This window comes from Phyllostomus hastatus, unplaced genomic scaffold (assembly GCF_019186645.2).
Source record: "Phyllostomus hastatus isolate PE091 unplaced genomic scaffold, TTU_PhHast_1.1 phas_scaffold_755, whole genome shotgun sequence".
Classification (NCBI taxonomy): Eukaryota; Metazoa; Chordata; class Mammalia; order Chiroptera; family Phyllostomidae; genus Phyllostomus; species Phyllostomus hastatus.
The window spans coordinates 13,280,750-13,296,965 of record NW_025334039.1 but is presented as its reverse complement, the minus strand read 5'-3'; the positions used below and the strand labels follow the sequence as shown (position 1 = coordinate 13,296,965).

Genomic DNA, 16,216 nt, shown 5'->3' with positions numbered 1-16,216 from the left:
TTTTTTTTATGGAGGCAGCGATACTGCTGCCAACAGACAGAATGAGGCACAATACTATTCCACCACATCTGTTTTCCTCAGTCCAAGCACATTGCAAATCTCCTCCACAGTCCTTCTTGTTCTCTGCCTTGAGGACTGCTGTCTTCTCTTCCAGTCAGTCTGCGGCATGGAGGTGGGAGGGGGGGAGTGTACAGGTAGGAGGGTTCATTTGGGGATGTCCCCCAGCCTCTTTCTCATTCTGAGTTCTTATGGCTGGAGGGCAGACCTCAGAACTCCAGGACAAGGCGATCCACCCCTGCCTTTCAGACCCAAACACATTGAGATAACATTTTTCTAAGTATTGATGAAGGTGGGAAGCCCTAGGTTTGATGCAGAAGGAAGAAACAGATATGTTGGTGAGCCTGTGTTTTATGGGTGAGTCGAGGGGAGTATTGTTGTGTTGCTCTTGGCAGCATGGTGACCGAAGCACTGGGCACAGAGCTGCTGGACACCCTTCCAGGTAACCAGGGCTCGGAGTGGGGTAGTGGTCACAATTGGTGATAGTGAGTGAGCTCGTGGTGTGGGAGGTCTCCAGCAGCATGGTCACCTATTGAAGAGGCTGCAAAACACCATTCTCTGGGATGACCATAGAGCTTGTCCAAACCAAGATAACTCTGAAAGGGAAAGGGGGCATATAAATAATTACACCAGGACAACCAGTGTAAACTGGGATTGTTCCAACCAAACTGAGACATACGCTCTCCCAGTAGATTATTCTAAACAGTGTTCTGGGAGATTAAGTGAAGTTAGTCCACCAAAGCAACAAAGAAAGGAGGCATTAATACCCTAGTGGGTAAGGCACTGATGACCTCACAAAACCTACCAGATTTTTGGAGGGAGATGACAGCAACAATAAAGTGAATCAGTATTGAGTGAGTCAGGGTGGATGGCAATAAATGCAAGTCGCCAGTATTGCTCGGGCTGCTAGGTGGTTAGATGGCTGAACGATGAAGGTGTAGCTATGGTGAAACGTGATCGGAGAAACAAAGAACATAACATGGGGGTCCTAACCCTCACAATCTAGCACTGGTTCAGCATCCTTCCTTCCAGGACAGATCCTTGTGGGCTCATACTATAGCCCCTCTCATTCCTGGGTTATACCCAGGAGGTCCTGGCTTTTTCCTTGCAGGCATGAATAGAAGGCTTCCTCTTCTGGGGTTGCATTGCCTCCTCCCACAGCTAGCAAGAAGTGGCTCAACCTAGACTTCTAAGGACCATGGGCCAAGCAGTCCACAGTCAGCCACCTTACATGCTCCGACATCCTTGAGAAGGCAGGACCCAAGATACCAGCTACATCTCCACATTTCCAACTCAGGGCAAGGTGGAACAGTGCAGACCAGGAACTATGGAGGAGTCCACAGAGGTGAATTCCACTACTTTCACCAAAGTCTTTCTTTCTCTCATCTGGGGTCCTCATGCCTCCACGTGGCCATCGCTCTTCTCCCTAGAGCACCTGCCTGGGAAGGAAGGGCAGAGACAGAGAGCCAGGAGCATAAATAAATGGAAGTAGAGGCTTTGAGAGAGAGAATTTTTCTGTAAACAGGCAGCTGGCATGGTCCCCAGAGAACTCTCTTCAACTTCTCCTTCAAGTCAAGTCTGGTTGTTGGTGGGTAAGAGGTCTTCCTGGTCTCAGAAATATCGAGCCTCAATTGGGATAAAAACTAGCTGCAATATTTCGGTCATCCCCGTGCCAGACCACACGCGGCATCCAGAGGTTTTGTTTTAGGTCATGTTGATAATTACTGTACTTCCCGTAACTTTCAGCTCCCCCTGCTCCTGGAGCCTTCCCCAGCCACAGCCCTGGAGTGAGGGGACCTGACTCCCAACTGCAGCTGAAAGACAGAATGTGTCTCATAATACACTTGTTAGCTTTCTCTTTTCTTCTGTACATTTTAAGCTTCTCAGACCTGCCCTTTAAAATCCTATATAATGAAATTCTGGGACTCGGTTTTCAAAAGCCAGCCTCACAAATGCTAACAAAATAAATCTGAGCAAGATGAGAACAGAACGTACTCCCTCTTAGCACAGCACTGCAGAAAATCAGGCACGATTCTGCTCACACAGTTGATTCTGATAAAGTGGTGAATCAAACATGTTCAGTCTCACTGGAGGGGAAATACATAATTCTGTTCCATGTTATATTTATATCATCTTTGGAGTATAACTTATACAAAGGAATTTTTAAAGACATTCAGACTGCAGAGATGATTGCTGTATGACCAGGGCACAACGTCGTCTATAAAACGTACAAGACTGCCGGTCTGGTTGGTCGTTGATAACTTTTACTCATAGAAAAAAATTTTAATTAACCATTTACCTTCCAGAAAGCATGAATACTTGTGAGGTTGTTGTTTGTCTGTTAGACCAGGAGAATACCTTTGGGACTGACTCTCTTCCTCCTGTCAAGCATCAAGATAAAATCCCATTACTCTGATTTTTTTTTCCCAAAAAGCTTAAGAGTCGGCAATTGTTTAATTAACAGAAGGAATCCCTGCTCTGTGATCTACCAGGAAAGATAGGAACCAGTCTTGTGGAAAGAGCTGGAAAAGGAAAGCAAGAAACAGAGAACAAACTAATGATTGCCAGATGGGGTTGGGGGAGGAGGGAATGGGCAAAAAAGGAGAAAGGGATTCAGAAGTACAAACTGCCAGTTACAAAAACAGTCAAGGGGATGCAGAGTGCAGCACAGGAAATACAGTCAACAATACCGTAATCACTGTACATGGTGTCGGAGGGGCACTAGACTTACTGAGAGTTCACTTTGTAAGGTATATAAATGTGTAATCACTGTGTTGTGCACCTGAAACTAATATAATACCATAGGTCAACTGTAATTGAAAAATAAGTCTTAAAAAAAGAGAGAGAAGCAGTGAAACCCCGATATTTCAGTTCACTCAGGATTTGGAATCAGGCCGAGGCCTGCAGCACCCCTTCCCTGGGGCGATCGTGAGGAAGACATAGGCCCTGATCGTGATGTTTGGGGTCCTCATCGCCACTGGTCCCTGTTACTTAAAAGACAATAAAAATTCCAAAGCCCAGTAGGTAACTGTCTTGTTGAGTCAGAGGCTCCCCAGGAAGATGGAGCAATAAGAGGTTCAAAGGAGGGGAAGCTGTCAGAGCCAAAGCTTGGTTTAAGGAGGAAAGTGAAAAAGAGAACACAAAAGCCTGGAGAAAGGGAAGAAAGCGAAGGAAGTGAAGGACAAATAAAAGCAGGGTAATGAGCCCTGCCCAGGCGGTTCAGTTGGTTGGAACATCAGCTTGTGCACCAGGGTGTTGTGGATTCAACCCCCAGTAAGGGCACATACCTAGGTTGTGGGTTCAATCCCCAGTGTAGGTGCATGTGGGAGGCAATCAATGGATGTTTTTCTCTCTCTCTCTCTACCCCCCCAACCTTTTCTTCTCTCTAAAATCAATAAACGTATCCTCAGATGAGGCTTTTTTTAAAAAGCAGAGTAACAAGAACAGGAACATACCTACCACCAGGGACCTGAGCAGCATGCATGCACCCTGAGTAGAGATTACTTCATGGAATAGGGGTGACAGGGATTGCCCCCCCCCCAAGCTGTCCCTTGGACTAAGGATGGAAGGACAAGGCTCTAGGAAGGAGAGGACATCAGAGGAATGGCACTTGGGAAGGAGCCTGGTCATTGGGAGTGACCCAGAGAGAGCCGGAAGGAGCTGTTGATTATTATTACAAGGTTACAAAATACGCAGAAGGATACCATTTTCTAGTATATTTTGTATCTTTAAATTTTTCTATTTCTGTTATTAAATAGCTGTGTTACACCATACACATTCTGTTGGGTTTGTTGGGGGCCAGCAGGAGTATTCTGCAGAAGAGGGGACGAGGGAAAAGTCAGGTCCAAAGTGTGGGAGCAGAAAAGCACTTAAAGTGACAGTGGGGCTGGATGAAGGAGGAGTAGAGAGCTAGTGCAAGGGAGAAGAGGGAAGAAGCCAGCTGAAAGACTTTCTACCCATACTTTCCAGATTCAAACACACACATTTCTCGACCCCATATATGGGCAGGGCGCCTTATTAGCCGTCAGTGATGGCAAGCCCAGGCCTAGTAGATAGTTCTCGAGAGCCCCTAAGGGTTCCCAGAGAGTCTCCCAAAAGAATTGTGGACCGAGAGCACTGGAGTGGGTGAAGAGCCATTCTTAGCCTCAGTAGCCCAAAGAATGGAGAGAGAAAGGGTAACTAAAACTATGTGCAAAGCCACCCTGAGTTACACCTCTGAATCCCAGAGGTGTACAAAACTTCCAGACAAGGCCACAGCCCACACCCAGGACGTGACCCCAGGACCACCAGTGGTGCAGAGTCACTCCACACCTGCCTGCCTTCCCACTCTTCCCCTCGCTTTCAGATCACAGGCCGTGGAGCGGGAGGGGCTGCTCTGAGCTGATCCTGTGGGTGGCAGTGCTCTCCAGTGGGCAGCCTCCTGATCAGAGGGAACCTGTGTCCTTGGGGAACAGGCTGCTGCTGTCTTCCATCTCCCACAGACCTGCCTCCTTTGTGCACAGGACTACCAGCCTTCACAAGAACAGCCTAGACCCCTACCAGGCCATGGGTGAGTGTGTCTCCTGGGGAGGTGGCCTCGTGCCCAGCCATGGCCCTGGGATCTGCCTGAAGAAGCAGGAGTCTGGGCCTGATCCAGGCCCTGGGCCAACCTGACCCTGCCGGAGGAGCAGATTCCAGGGGTTGTGAGCAGGGTGCAAAAGACCACCCAAGCAAGGGCCCCAGCCATGCTTGGTGAGGAGGGAGTGAGGAGGAGAAGTTCAAGTTCAGAGGTCACAAACTTCCATTTCAACAAGAGGCAGGCAGGTAATACAAATAAGTGGAAAGGTCAGGAAGGGAGAGATATGGCCGATTAGAGGCAACAGCCATAGCACACACGGAGCCATACCTACTATTTACCATTTTGTAAATAGTACAAAAGAGTCAAGAGTCAGTGCCCTCCCAACCCCTGACCTCTGAGGGCAGCGAGGTTTTGGAGTTTTTCCTCTGAAGTTGTGGTGGCTGAGATATACCCAAGTCAAACAGTAGGTGGCGCTCGACCCAGAGAATTAGAAAAAGGAACAGGAGAATTACTAAACTCATTTCCAGTAACCTCCCACCTCCCCCTGAGGGCTCTCTCTGGCCCCACCTCTTGTTTCCTGGCCTGAGCCAAGTCCTCTCCAAGGTCCCGGAGGTCCCACTCCAGAGGCCTGGTCTCGGAGCCGGGGAATTATTTCTGGGGAAGCCCCCACTCCACAAGCTGCCCAGGCAAGATGTGAGTGTGCCCTTAGAAAGGACTGGAGGAGAGGAAAAGGGTGGGGAGATGGGAGGATGAGACCCAAGGGCTCACGTACGCCCCACACAGAAACCCACACCCACACACTCACATACACACACACACTCAGAGCCACTTAAAGCAGAAGGGAATTAGAAGTTGCCCTTAGCTTCTAGCAGCCTTCCCGGGGGGTGGTCAGGCACAGTGCTCTGAGCCAGGAAACTAACATTTTCACTGTCCCTCACCTGTACCTCCGTGTCTCCCTCAGATCCCAGGGTGGGGCTGGGATCTGCTGAAGCAGAAAGCAGTTCCCCACCTTGTATGAGACTCTCCAGGAAGATAAGCTATGGTGAAAAACTCACCGTGGAGCTCAGGCTGACTGGGAGGCTGAAGGAATTGGGGCGGAGAGGGGCAATAAGGCAGCGGGCAGAGGTGTCAGACTTCAAGGGCTGAGGCCACAGCTGCTAATGCCTTCACCAGGTCTCTCAGTCCCTTAGCAATGCCTGCCCCCATTCCTCAGGACCCCACAGGCCTCAGGCCGCAAGCTGTGTGGACTCATCTTTCCCTCACCCACTCACAGGTGGTGGCTGCTCCTCTGGGGAGTCCTCCAGGCTGGCCCCACACAGGGCTCTGTGCTCTTGGCCCAGCAGCTACCCCAGCAGCTGGCATTCCCCGGGTTCCCGGAGCCATACCTCAAAGGCCAAGAGAGCACCACTGTCATCGAGGCCCCGGAGGGCTTTGCTGTGAAGCTCGTGCTCCAGGACTTCGACCTGGAGCTGTCCCAGGACTGTGAGCGGGACTCTGTCACAGTGAGCTGGGGTCCTGGAGGGACTCCGGGGAGGCAGCCTCCTGGCCTGGAGCCCGGGGCCAATGGGAGGTGGCGGGACCCTGGCTCTGGGGGAATGGATGAAGAGCCCAAGTCAGGGGCGCAGGCTGGCTTCCCTGGGAGGCGAGGGTCTGCCCAAGTTCGCAGCCTCCACCAGCAGCCCTGTCCCTGGCCATGCTACCATCTTGGCCCCAAAGGGACACACAAGTACCACCAATCCCTGGAATCAAGAGCGAGGCTTCACACATCAGTCATTAAAAAGACATCAAGCATTTTGCCAAGTGTCTGCTCTGTCAGGACAGGAAACTGGGCATGAACAATAACAAAAGATTCGATGACTGAGCTTACCCTAAAGTTCTCGTGATAAGGGAATTATTCAGAATAAGGACACTTTAAAACCAGTACTGTGTTGTCTTTTGTTTTGAATTTTATTTATATCAAAATAATAGATGCAATGTTTGTTTGTTGGTTTATTTTTAAATCAGAGTACTACAAGGCTATAATGGGAAACAGCTGTCTCCAGCTTTACTCCTCAACCCCATTCTACCCTCCTGGGCAATTAGTCACAATTCATGTAGCTGTTTCATCTGGCTTTTAGTTTCATATGTATCAGTCACACTCTTGTTCTGGTTTGTGTTTGGGTTGGGTTGTTTTGTTTTGTTTTTTTGGTTGTTGTTTTGTCTTGTTTTACATATTATCCATTAACTTTCAACTACAGAAGACAGGACTGGCTTTATCGGAGACCCTCACGCCTACATTCCCCCTCTCCCATCCTTGCAGCTTACCTATACTACTATTTTTAATTAAATCTATAGTCATTACTTACATTATTATGACTTTAAAATACTCACATCTGAGCATATGATGGACAATAATTACAGGTTTTTTCCTCTCTAATTTTCGGTTTCCCAGGAGTCAATAATTACATGGAGTTCTTTGGAGCTTTCTGTTTGTTTTTGTTCTACTCTGGTTTGCTTAGTCCTGTGTAACTAATCACAAACTCTGTGTTGAAAGATTTACGCTGTGTAATTTACACAGCGTAAATCTTTCAACACAGTCAAGTACAAATCTCATCCGAGTCGTCCTGTTCATGGGCGACATTTCGCCAAAAGATCTCTTGATCTTGATTTATTTCTTCACTCTGAAGTCGTGGCTGTCTAAGACTTCACCCTCTCTGGGGTTCCCTTCTCCATCGCGCTGGGAAATTCCCTTTACCTGCCCTGCGTTAAAACTGAACCCCACTGTCATTCTCTTTCTCTCATTTTTAGAGGAGCACTTTCTCCTCCAGAAAAGGTATGTGGGAGTCAGTTTTAGAGGCTCTTGCACAACCCTAAACGTCTTCGTTCTGCCCTCACAGCTGGTGGATTGTTTATCCGGCTTGCATTCTAAGCTGGAAGACATTTTCTCTCAGAGTTTGGATGACATTGTCTCCTAGCTCTAGTGGTGTTAAGTCTGACAGCAGTGTGATTTCTGGTCCTTAGTTTTTTTCTCTCTAGAGTTTCTGGAATTGTTTTTATTACCAGTATTCGGAACTGTATGACGTGCCTTGATGTGGTTCGCTTTCTACTTGTTGTAGAACCTTCTTTTAATCTAGAGACTCTTTTCAACCTGTCCTTCAATTCTAGGAATGTTCTTCTATTATTTTTTTAGATTATGTCCAGGCATCTACTCTCCTTATTTTCTTTTTCTGGAACTCCTATAATTTAGCTGTTGTATGATCTGGACTGATTCTCTGGTTTTATTATTCATTCTGTTGTGTTTCCATCTCTTTGTCCTTTTGTTCCACTTCCTGGGAGATTTTCTCATTTTAAATACCCACTTTAGTGGTTTTTTTGCTCTTGACTTTTTTTATGACGAAAGGCTCATTCTTATTTTTTAAATGTGGCTTTTTACAGAATGTTGTTCTTATTTCACAGACAAGACTCTTTTCCCTGTAGTGGGACTATTTTTCAATGCTGTTTCTGTTCCCTGTATTATCTCTACTTTGCCCAAGTTCTTTCTTACTCTTCTTTTTGTTTTGTCTCTGCTTCTTATATTAGAGACTCTCCTACAATAACTGATAATCCTTGGCTGTTCATTTAGATTTAAAAAGAAAGTACTAGAATGATATTGGATGCCCTGTGAAGACAGCTAAAATTTAAGAAACGACAAGTTTGAAAAGAAAGCTACGAGCGAGGTGGACCAGGTGTGCCGCGGGGCCCTCCCAGATGTGGGCGTGCAGAGCATTTCCCTGGGGGATGGCCAGCCTCAGAGAGGAGTCCTCTGGTCTCCTGAGGGAGTTGCCCGCCTTCTGGTAGACAAGCAGAGGCATCTTACTGTTTGATATGTAGACTGTCACCCAATCCCTCTGTTTTCAGTTCTGATCTCACTCCCTCTGTCAAGTGTCCCAGGGAACCCCAAGCCCAGGGTCCCTGGCTCCCGCTGAGGTCTCCTGCCAGGCAGGGTGAACCAGAGGGAGTCACCTGGGCACACAGGGTGGGCAGAGGGGTCTAGAACTCTGAGGTCTCCCTACATAGGCTTCTGTTAGCCCCCAGCCCCGCCCCACTCATCCCCATCCTCAGGGGTTCCTGGTTGTCCTCGTTTCTGTGGTAAGAACCTGTGTGCTTTATGTTGGCTTCCACTCTGCGGAGTCAGATCCTTAGTTGCCTCTTTTCCATCTCCGGTCCACCTTCCAGGATGTTACTGGCATCTCTCCTCTGCTGTCATCTCCTCTCACTGTTTTGTCCTTGGTCGTGTTGAAAGGAATTTGAGACTGTGGGAGAATGAGGGAATGAAGAACCCAGGAGGTGGATTCATAAGAAAATCATAAATTAAATGGGGAAAAAAAAGAAATGAGTAAAATGAGCTGAGCAGGGGGCTGAGTGCCCAGAATAGAGATTGAGCATGAAGCGTGGGCCAGGGGAACTCCTTCCAAGAGGTATCCTTGTGGGTTGGAGAACCCACCAAAAGGAATCTGAGCAGGGGCGAGGCCCTCGAAGGGGTTTGCAACAGGGACCCCTCCTTAAAGAACATGTAAGTTAAGCAACAATAGGCAGCCTATCCGTACTGCGTGCACTTGTGTCCTTAGATTCCCACCCCTTGTGGGGCTTTATTTACAGTTCAGCTGGAGGAGGGACACTCCAGAAAAGAGAACAGGAAAGGCCAGAAACCCCAGCTCGGTCTTTGCAGAGGGTCTTATTGCGTCACAGATGTTGGCCCACAGGAAGTTACTCAGAAAAGTGGAAGGGGGCAGGGTTGGAGGAAGCCAGAGGGAGGGACTTACATCTGTATTTTCATCAGTTCAAAGCTGTAGTGCTATAAGCGCCATGTGAGCACCAGGGATTCTGTGGTCAGCAAAACAGGTGTATTTCCCGCCTTCTTGGAACTTACAATCCAGTGGACTATTGGGGGAGCCCTGGGGAGCCCAAGGAACTTCTTTTTACTGATTTATTTTTCATTATAATTGACAAATAGTATTATATTAGTTTCAGGTGTACAACATACTGACTCAATATTTATATGGCTCACAAAGTGATCACCACAATGAGTCCACCAGCCACCTGTCACCAAACATGGTTATTATATGTTATTGACTCTATTCCCAAGGAGCCTTTCGAGAGCAGGCAAATATGGTGGGCTTTATGAGATAAGCATAGAAGGCTAAAGAAATATGCAAGGTATCTGGTCACATCTGGAAAAAACTTGGGAGTCAACAGCAAACAGGAAGCTACGTGAGCAAGCTTGCACAGGCGTGTGCTGACCTGTCAGGTGGGGAGTGTCCCTGGGACCACCCGGGGTGCAGATTCACCCCACACCTGCCTGCCCCTCTGCTCCCCTTTCAGATCACAGCCAGTGGGACGGACCCAACCCTGTCCTGTGGCCAGCGGGGCTCTGCGCTGGGCGGACCCCGAGGTCAGAGGGAGTTTGTGTCCTCAGGGAACCGTTTGCGGCTGACTTTCCTTGCACCTGCCTCCTCTGAAGACAGGACAACTGGCCTCCACAAGGGCTTCCTGGTCCTCTACCAAGCCGTGAGTGAGTGTCCATCCTGGGGGTGCGCTCTCTTTCCACGGCCATGACCCCTGATATCTGGAAAAGACAAGTGGAAGCTTGAGTGATGGTTGAGGCTGGGGGTGCAGGGACTGGACACCGGGGCCCACCCCTTCCCTGCCGCCTCCGGCCCCCGCTGGGGAGCTGCCCAGTTAAAGGCTCCAGCAGGCATTCTCACACTGATTTACTGACCCGGGTTTGAGGATCATTTCGTTTTTCATGAAATGCCACATACAGATCGTAAGTAAAATTCCAGATTTTCAAATGGTAACTCAGAATTTTTTTTTGCAAGGTAATATATGCACATGATAAAAATTTCAAAAAAAAAAATATATGGTAAAAAGTAAGTCTTCCTCTGATCTCTGGGCCTTAGTCCATGACTACATTGTCCAGAAACAACTCTGTTCTCCATTTCCTGGGTATTTTTCCAAAGACATTCTATGCCATTGAACTATAATTGTGTGTGTGGCAGTGGGGGAGGGTTGTTGCATAATACAATGTTTTAAATTTGGCATTTTTCACTCAATGATATAGCTTAAAGATCATTCCATATACATGTGGCTAGCATTGCCTAGTTCTTTTTAGTGACTATATAATATTTCTTTGATTAATATGTCATAATATATTGAATTAGTCGTCCACCGATAGATATTTTGCTGCCACAAACAGTACTGCTATGGAAAGCTTGTATACAGAACACAGGTGGCAAACACAAGGCCCGCGGGCCGAATTCATCCCTCCACCTTGTTTATCCGGCCCAGCACTTTGTTTCTACCCGGCAGCAGCGCCGAGCTCTCACTTAACTGTTAAGGAGTAGTTACATTTACACAGTCCTAAAAGTGCATTCGGCCCTATGAAGGCAACTGTGAGGCTGATGTGGTCCCCGGTGAAAATGAGTTTGACACCCCGGATATACACGTTGGAGCATGCACATGAGGGTGAATCCTTAGAAAGGAAAATGCTAGGTGAAAAAAATCACAGTTTTAATTTTGACATTGCTGAATTCCCCTCACAGAGGTTTTGTGAATTCACACTCCCACTCAGCATGTCTGAAAATCCTGTTTCCCCGTATCCTACTCACCATGGTCGCTGTCAAACCTTTTTAGCATTGACAGTCTGATCAGTGAAAAATAGTTCAAATGTTTAAAAAAAGGAAAAAAAGACTGCGGTTCAAACTAAATGTGGCCATGGGCCAGAATCAGTCCCTGGCTTGCCATTTGCAATTCTGTTCTAGGTTCTAATGACCACTTCTTTCCTATAGGCATGAACCATAGTCAGCCCCTCAGCCAGGTTAGTGGGGGCTCTGAGGCCACACACACACCTGGAGGCAACTCCTCCAACATCCAGAACCACTGCCAGGAGCCCTATTATCAGGTGGTTCCAGCAGGTGAGTCCCCACCTGCCGGGGAACCGGCTTCTACCTGCCTCACTCCTACCAAGAGGCCTGTGGCACCTACCCTTTTAGCCCCACCTCCCGATTCTGAGCCTGTTTCTTTGCCTCACCTCATTTCACTCCTCAGGGACACTCACCTGCACAGCCCCAGGCCCCGGAGAAGAGACAGAGGACAGGGAGGAGGTTCCTCACTGTGTGCCAGGTGAGTAGTGACCTGCCAGTGCTGTGACGGCGGTCACTCTCCAAACAGGATTCAACCATACGTGGGGCCTGTGGACCAGGATGCAGGGGGTTAAAGGAAAGCCTCAGAATAGAAAGAGGAGACAAAAGCAGAAGGGGAGGAAGAAGAGGGAAACCAAGAAGGTCCATAAAAGGAAAGGCAAGGAGCTTGTCCCTTATTCTTCGAAGATCAAGATATACCTGGGGAAGCAAAAGCATGAAGGAAGTTAATCAGATGGGGAAGTGAGGGAGACAGAGGGGCAGCGAGGAACGAGAGAAAACCCTCCCTTGGAGCCGTATGCTTCGAGGACACACAGACAGGCACTCTGTCCCGCAACTATCTCCCTACCCAGATGCCACAGGGCCAGAAAGTCCACCTTTTTTTTTTTTTAGTTTCATTATTGAGATAAAATTCACCATTTTATAGTGTACAATTTAGTAATTATTAGCATATTTACAATATTGTGCAACCACTCCCACTAATTCTAAAACATTCCCATCATCCCAAAAGAAACCCAGTACCTCTAACTCCCCCCTCCTTCATCCCCTGGCAACCACTAACCCGCTTTCTGTCGCCACGGACTTGCCTATTCTGAACGCTCCATAGCAGCGGGCTCATACCATATGTGGCCTTTCGGGTGTGGCTTCGTTCCTTTAGCATCACGTCATCAAGGTTCCTCCACATTGTACCAGGTATCAGGACTTCATTTCTGTCACAACTGAATTGAATCCCACCGTATGGACATACCACATTTTGTTTATCCATTCATTAGTTGATGGACATTTGGGTTGTTTCCACTTTTTGCCTCTTATGGACAATGCTGGTATGAGCATCCACGTACAAGTTTGTATCTGAACATGTTTTCAGCTCTCTTGGGTGTACACCTAGCAGTGGAATTGCTGGTGTTGACTTCTATCATAACTCTACGGGTATGCTTAACTTTTTGAGGAATTGCCAAACTGTTTTCCATGATGGTTGCACCATTTTAAATTCCCATCAGCAGAATATGAAGATTCAAGTCCCATTTTTTGAAACCCATTTTTTTTTTAGTCAAAGCATTGCCTGTCTAACCCAATCTGGATGCATTTCTCAGATTTTACTCCTGATCCACAGAAGCTCTGGAGGCAGCCGGAAGTAGTGGTTCGTAGGGGGTGGAGGACAGGTAGTAGTGGCAGATGTTAAAAACGAACAAGTGGCAGAAAGGAGAGTCAAGAGGCGCCGAAGGCAAATTCTGCTTGCTGTGTGAGTTTGCTCAGGATGGCCCCACCAAGAGTCTAAAGAAGTGGTTTGAAATGGCTAAGGAGGCAGGAGAAAGAGCCCTTCACAGAAGTAGGTCTTTAATAAATGTGGCTTGATGCATGCTGGTTTCTCACCCTTACCTCTCCTCTCTTGCAGTCTGTGGACAGCCAGTCACCCCCATTGCGCAGAACCAGGGGGTCCAGGGTTCTTCCAAAGCTAAGCTGGGCAACTTCCCATGGCAAGCCTTCACCAGTATCTATGGCCGTGGGGGTGGGGCCCTGCTGGGCGACAGATGGATCCTCACTGCTGCCCACACCATCTATCCCAAGGACAGCGCCTTTCCTGGGAAGAAGAGGAGGGTGGACGTGTTCCTGGGCCACACAAACGTAGATGAGATGATAAAGCTGGGGAACCACCCCGTGCGCCGAGTGGTTGTGCACCCGGACTACCCTCAGAACGAGTCCCACAACTTCAACGGGGACATCGCCCTCCTGGAACTGCAGCACAGCGTCCCCCTCGGCCCCCACCTCCTCCCGGTCTGTCTGCCCGACAGCGAGGCCCTCTACCGCAGTGGCCTCATGGGATATGTCAGTGGGTTTGGCGTGGAGATGGGCTGGTTAACTACTGAGCTGAAGTACTCGAGACTGCCGGTAGCCCCGAGGGAGGCCTGCGAGGCCTGGCTGCAAGAGAAGCAGAGGACTGACGTGTTTTCGGACAACATGTTCTGTGCTGGGGATAGGGCGCGGCGGCAGAGTGTCTGCCAGGGGGACAGTGGTGGCGTCTACGTGGTGTGGGACGAGCGTGCCCATCACTGGGTGGCCACGGGCATCGTATCCTGGGGCATTGGGTGTGGCAAAGGGTATGGCTTCTACACCAAAGTGCTCAACTACATGGACTGGATCAAGGGAGTGATGGACGGGAAGGGCTGACCCTGGGCACGCTGAGCCCAGGCACCAGCTCTGTGAGGCCGCAGACAGAAGAGGGTTGAAAGTGAGGACTGAGCCTTGTGGGTGGGGAGGGAGGGAGTCCGGGAATCCATATTTGAGTCACGGTGTGAGACAGAACTCCCCCTCTGCTCAAGGCTGACCCCAGCCCAGATAGGAAGGGCCTCCCCCAGCCCCTCCTCCTCACCCTCTACCTTCCTGTGAGTTTGCACTATGCCCAGGAAAGCCCTGTACATCCCAGTGAGTTTCACTTCGAACTTTATCTCTTGCTGACAGAGCTTCATCTGTCTCTCCTGGGAGACAGACAGCCTCTCACCACCCTGTTCAAGTGGTGTATGGGGGCAGTGGTCTTAATTGCATTGCATCCCTGAAACATTCTAAAGCCCCTTCAGTTGCCGTTCAAATATTCAAACTCTCAGCTGCACCACCTACCACAACTCCCAGCTGCAGCTACAGTGATGGCTCGGTGTTTGTTATATCTCCCACATGCCAGGCAATTCGTGTACGTTATTTCACTGGCTCCTCACACCAAGTTTGCAAAGCCTGTGTTATAACCCACATTTTGAATGAGGAAACTGAAGTTCAGAGAGATAAAGCGACTTGCCCAAATGCCACAGCCAGTCCAGGACTGCAAAGGCCCTTTGCCTCCCAGTGCACCTGGACACCTCTCAGAGTCCTCAGGACCTGCTGTGTTGCCCACTCCCCCTTCCCAGCCCCCACAGCCCTACAGCTTCTCGCTCGCTGGGGACTCCTGCTGCCGTCAGGACGGACACCTGGTGCACACTTTCCTGGGGCCCGGCTCCTGCAGACAGCACACCCCCTGGGCCCAGCCCTGGGCTGGGTGTTCCTGCAGACACGCCCGGTGCTGCTAGACACCCCAGGCCATGCTCCACCTGAGACGACCAGCTCTTTAATTTTTAGTGAGGACATGAGGCAATTTAGAGTAAAAGGCACAAATAAAATACACGTGTTCAAATAGAACTAGAAAGTGAAAAAAAACAGAGGAGAGCAAATTTACTAGTAATAAAAATCAAGGGGGCTGTATGGTTAAAGGTTAAATTTATATTTGAAAAATAGGATTCAGCCCTGGCTGGCGTAGCTCAGTGGACTGAGCGCGGCTGCGAACCAAAGCATCGCAGGTTCATTTCCCAGTCAGGGCACATGCCTGGGTTGTGGGCCAGGTTCCCAGTGGGGGCCACATGAGAGGCAACCACACATTGATGTTTCTCTCTCTCTCTTCCTCCCTTCCCCTCTCTAAAATAAATAAATTTTTAAAAATAAATATTTTAAAAGAAAAATAGGATTCAAAGGTGTACATACATGTGGTGGTTCTATTTTATAAACCTGTACATAGTACAAAAGACTATCAAAAATACTCTAAAATATTCATCAGAGGTTGCTTTAAGTGGTATAATTCCAGCTGTTTTGTTTTCTCTTGTTCTTCTCTATTTGCTAAATTTTATTTAATGAGCATGTATTAGTTATTTTTTTAACTTTTATTATTGAAAAAGTGATATGAGTTTCTCCCTACCAAAGCAAAAAATATAAAGCCAGATCTATGTGTACATATAGGAATAGGCATATCTAGACATAGATATAATTATAGGTATGGCCACAAAGGAAAACCTACTGCTACTTTAAGGGAGAAAATGTTTCCCCCAGAATCAAGTCCTAAGAGGACTGAATAAGACAATGGACAATGTCCTCAAATACTGCTCTTAAAACAAGTGCCTGCTCTGGCTGGTGTAGCTCAGTGGATTGAGCATAGGCTGTGAACCAAAGTATCGCAGGTTCAATTCCCAGTCAGGGTACATGCCTGGGTTGCAGGCCATGACCCCCAGCAACCGCACATTGATGTTTCTCTCTCTCTCTCTCTCTCCCTTTCTCCCTCCCTTCCCTCTCTAAAAAAATAAATAAATAAATAAATAAAATCTTAAAAAAAACACAAGTGTCTGCACAAACTTTGTATAGCTTTTTCTTCTTTCAGTCCTTAGTGTAAGTCAAGGGCATAAGACAAATGTGCAAGTCAAGGTTATCTGGAGTGGTGGGGCAGAGTGGAGGCTGGGCCGGGACTGAACCAACCAGGTGCATGTTTGTCACTTGCCAACCATGTTGCATAACCCAGGACAGAACTCAGATTCTGTGAGATGGGAGAGGAGAGCTTCAGCTGAGACTTACCTTCCCAAACGCCCCTCCTTCCCTGGTACCCCTGTCCCCCTGCCCTGCCACAAGCTCACACACACACGCACGCGCGCACGCT

At 48.4% G+C, this 16,216-nt stretch overlaps 1 protein-coding gene and 2 long non-coding RNA genes across 5 annotated transcripts; 1 reads left to right on the top strand and 2 right to left on the bottom strand.

The window, feature by feature from the left end:
- On the bottom strand, positions 1 to 6,001 carry LOC123810700. Of its 2 annotated transcripts, none has more exons than XR_006784293.1 (4): positions 5,887 to 6,001; positions 2,357 to 2,438; positions 1,289 to 1,496; positions 1 to 653 (listed from the first exon to the last, which is right to left on the bottom strand). It is a non-coding gene; the product is annotated as an uncharacterized LOC123810700 (long non-coding RNA). The 2 variants fall into 2 exon arrangements; XR_006784294.1 differs by lacking the exon at positions 5,887 to 6,001 and adding an exon at positions 5,183 to 5,313.
- Positions 5,183 to 15,138, top strand: C1RL (complement C1r subcomponent like). 2 transcript variants are annotated; one of them, XM_045826631.1, is made up of 6 exons: positions 5,183 to 5,308; positions 5,889 to 6,117; positions 9,956 to 10,145; positions 11,422 to 11,547; positions 11,681 to 11,755; positions 13,169 to 15,138. In XM_045826631.1, coding segments are annotated over exons 1-6 (1,395 nt in total). In that variant the 5' UTR covers positions 5,183 to 5,306; the 3' UTR covers positions 13,942 to 15,138. The 2 variants fall into 2 exon arrangements, with proteins under 2 accessions (XP_045682587.1, XP_045682588.1); XM_045826632.1 differs by lacking the exon at positions 5,183 to 5,308 and adding an exon at positions 5,615 to 5,727.
- Positions 10,070 to 13,273, bottom strand: LOC123810701. The gene is made up of 3 exons (XR_006784295.1): positions 13,153 to 13,273; positions 11,691 to 11,823; positions 10,070 to 10,199 (listed from the first exon to the last, which is right to left on the bottom strand). It is a non-coding gene; the product is annotated as an uncharacterized LOC123810701 (long non-coding RNA).
- Positions 15,139 to 16,216: the final 1,078 nt, after the last annotated feature.

Bases quoted from the DNA above. Each gene is read 5' to 3' on its own strand.
- C1RL (XM_045826632.1), top strand. From the start codon at position 5,630: ATGAGACTCTCCAGGAAGATAAGCTATGGTGAAAAACTCACCGTGGAG. The intron at 11,548-11,680 runs GTGAGTCCCCAC...TTCACTCCTCAG, and splicing joins TTATCAGGTGGTTCCAGCAG to GGACACTCACCTGCACAGCC. The intron at 11,756-13,168 runs GTGAGTAGTGAC...CCTCTCTTGCAG, and splicing joins GGTTCCTCACTGTGTGCCAG to TCTGTGGACAGCCAGTCACC.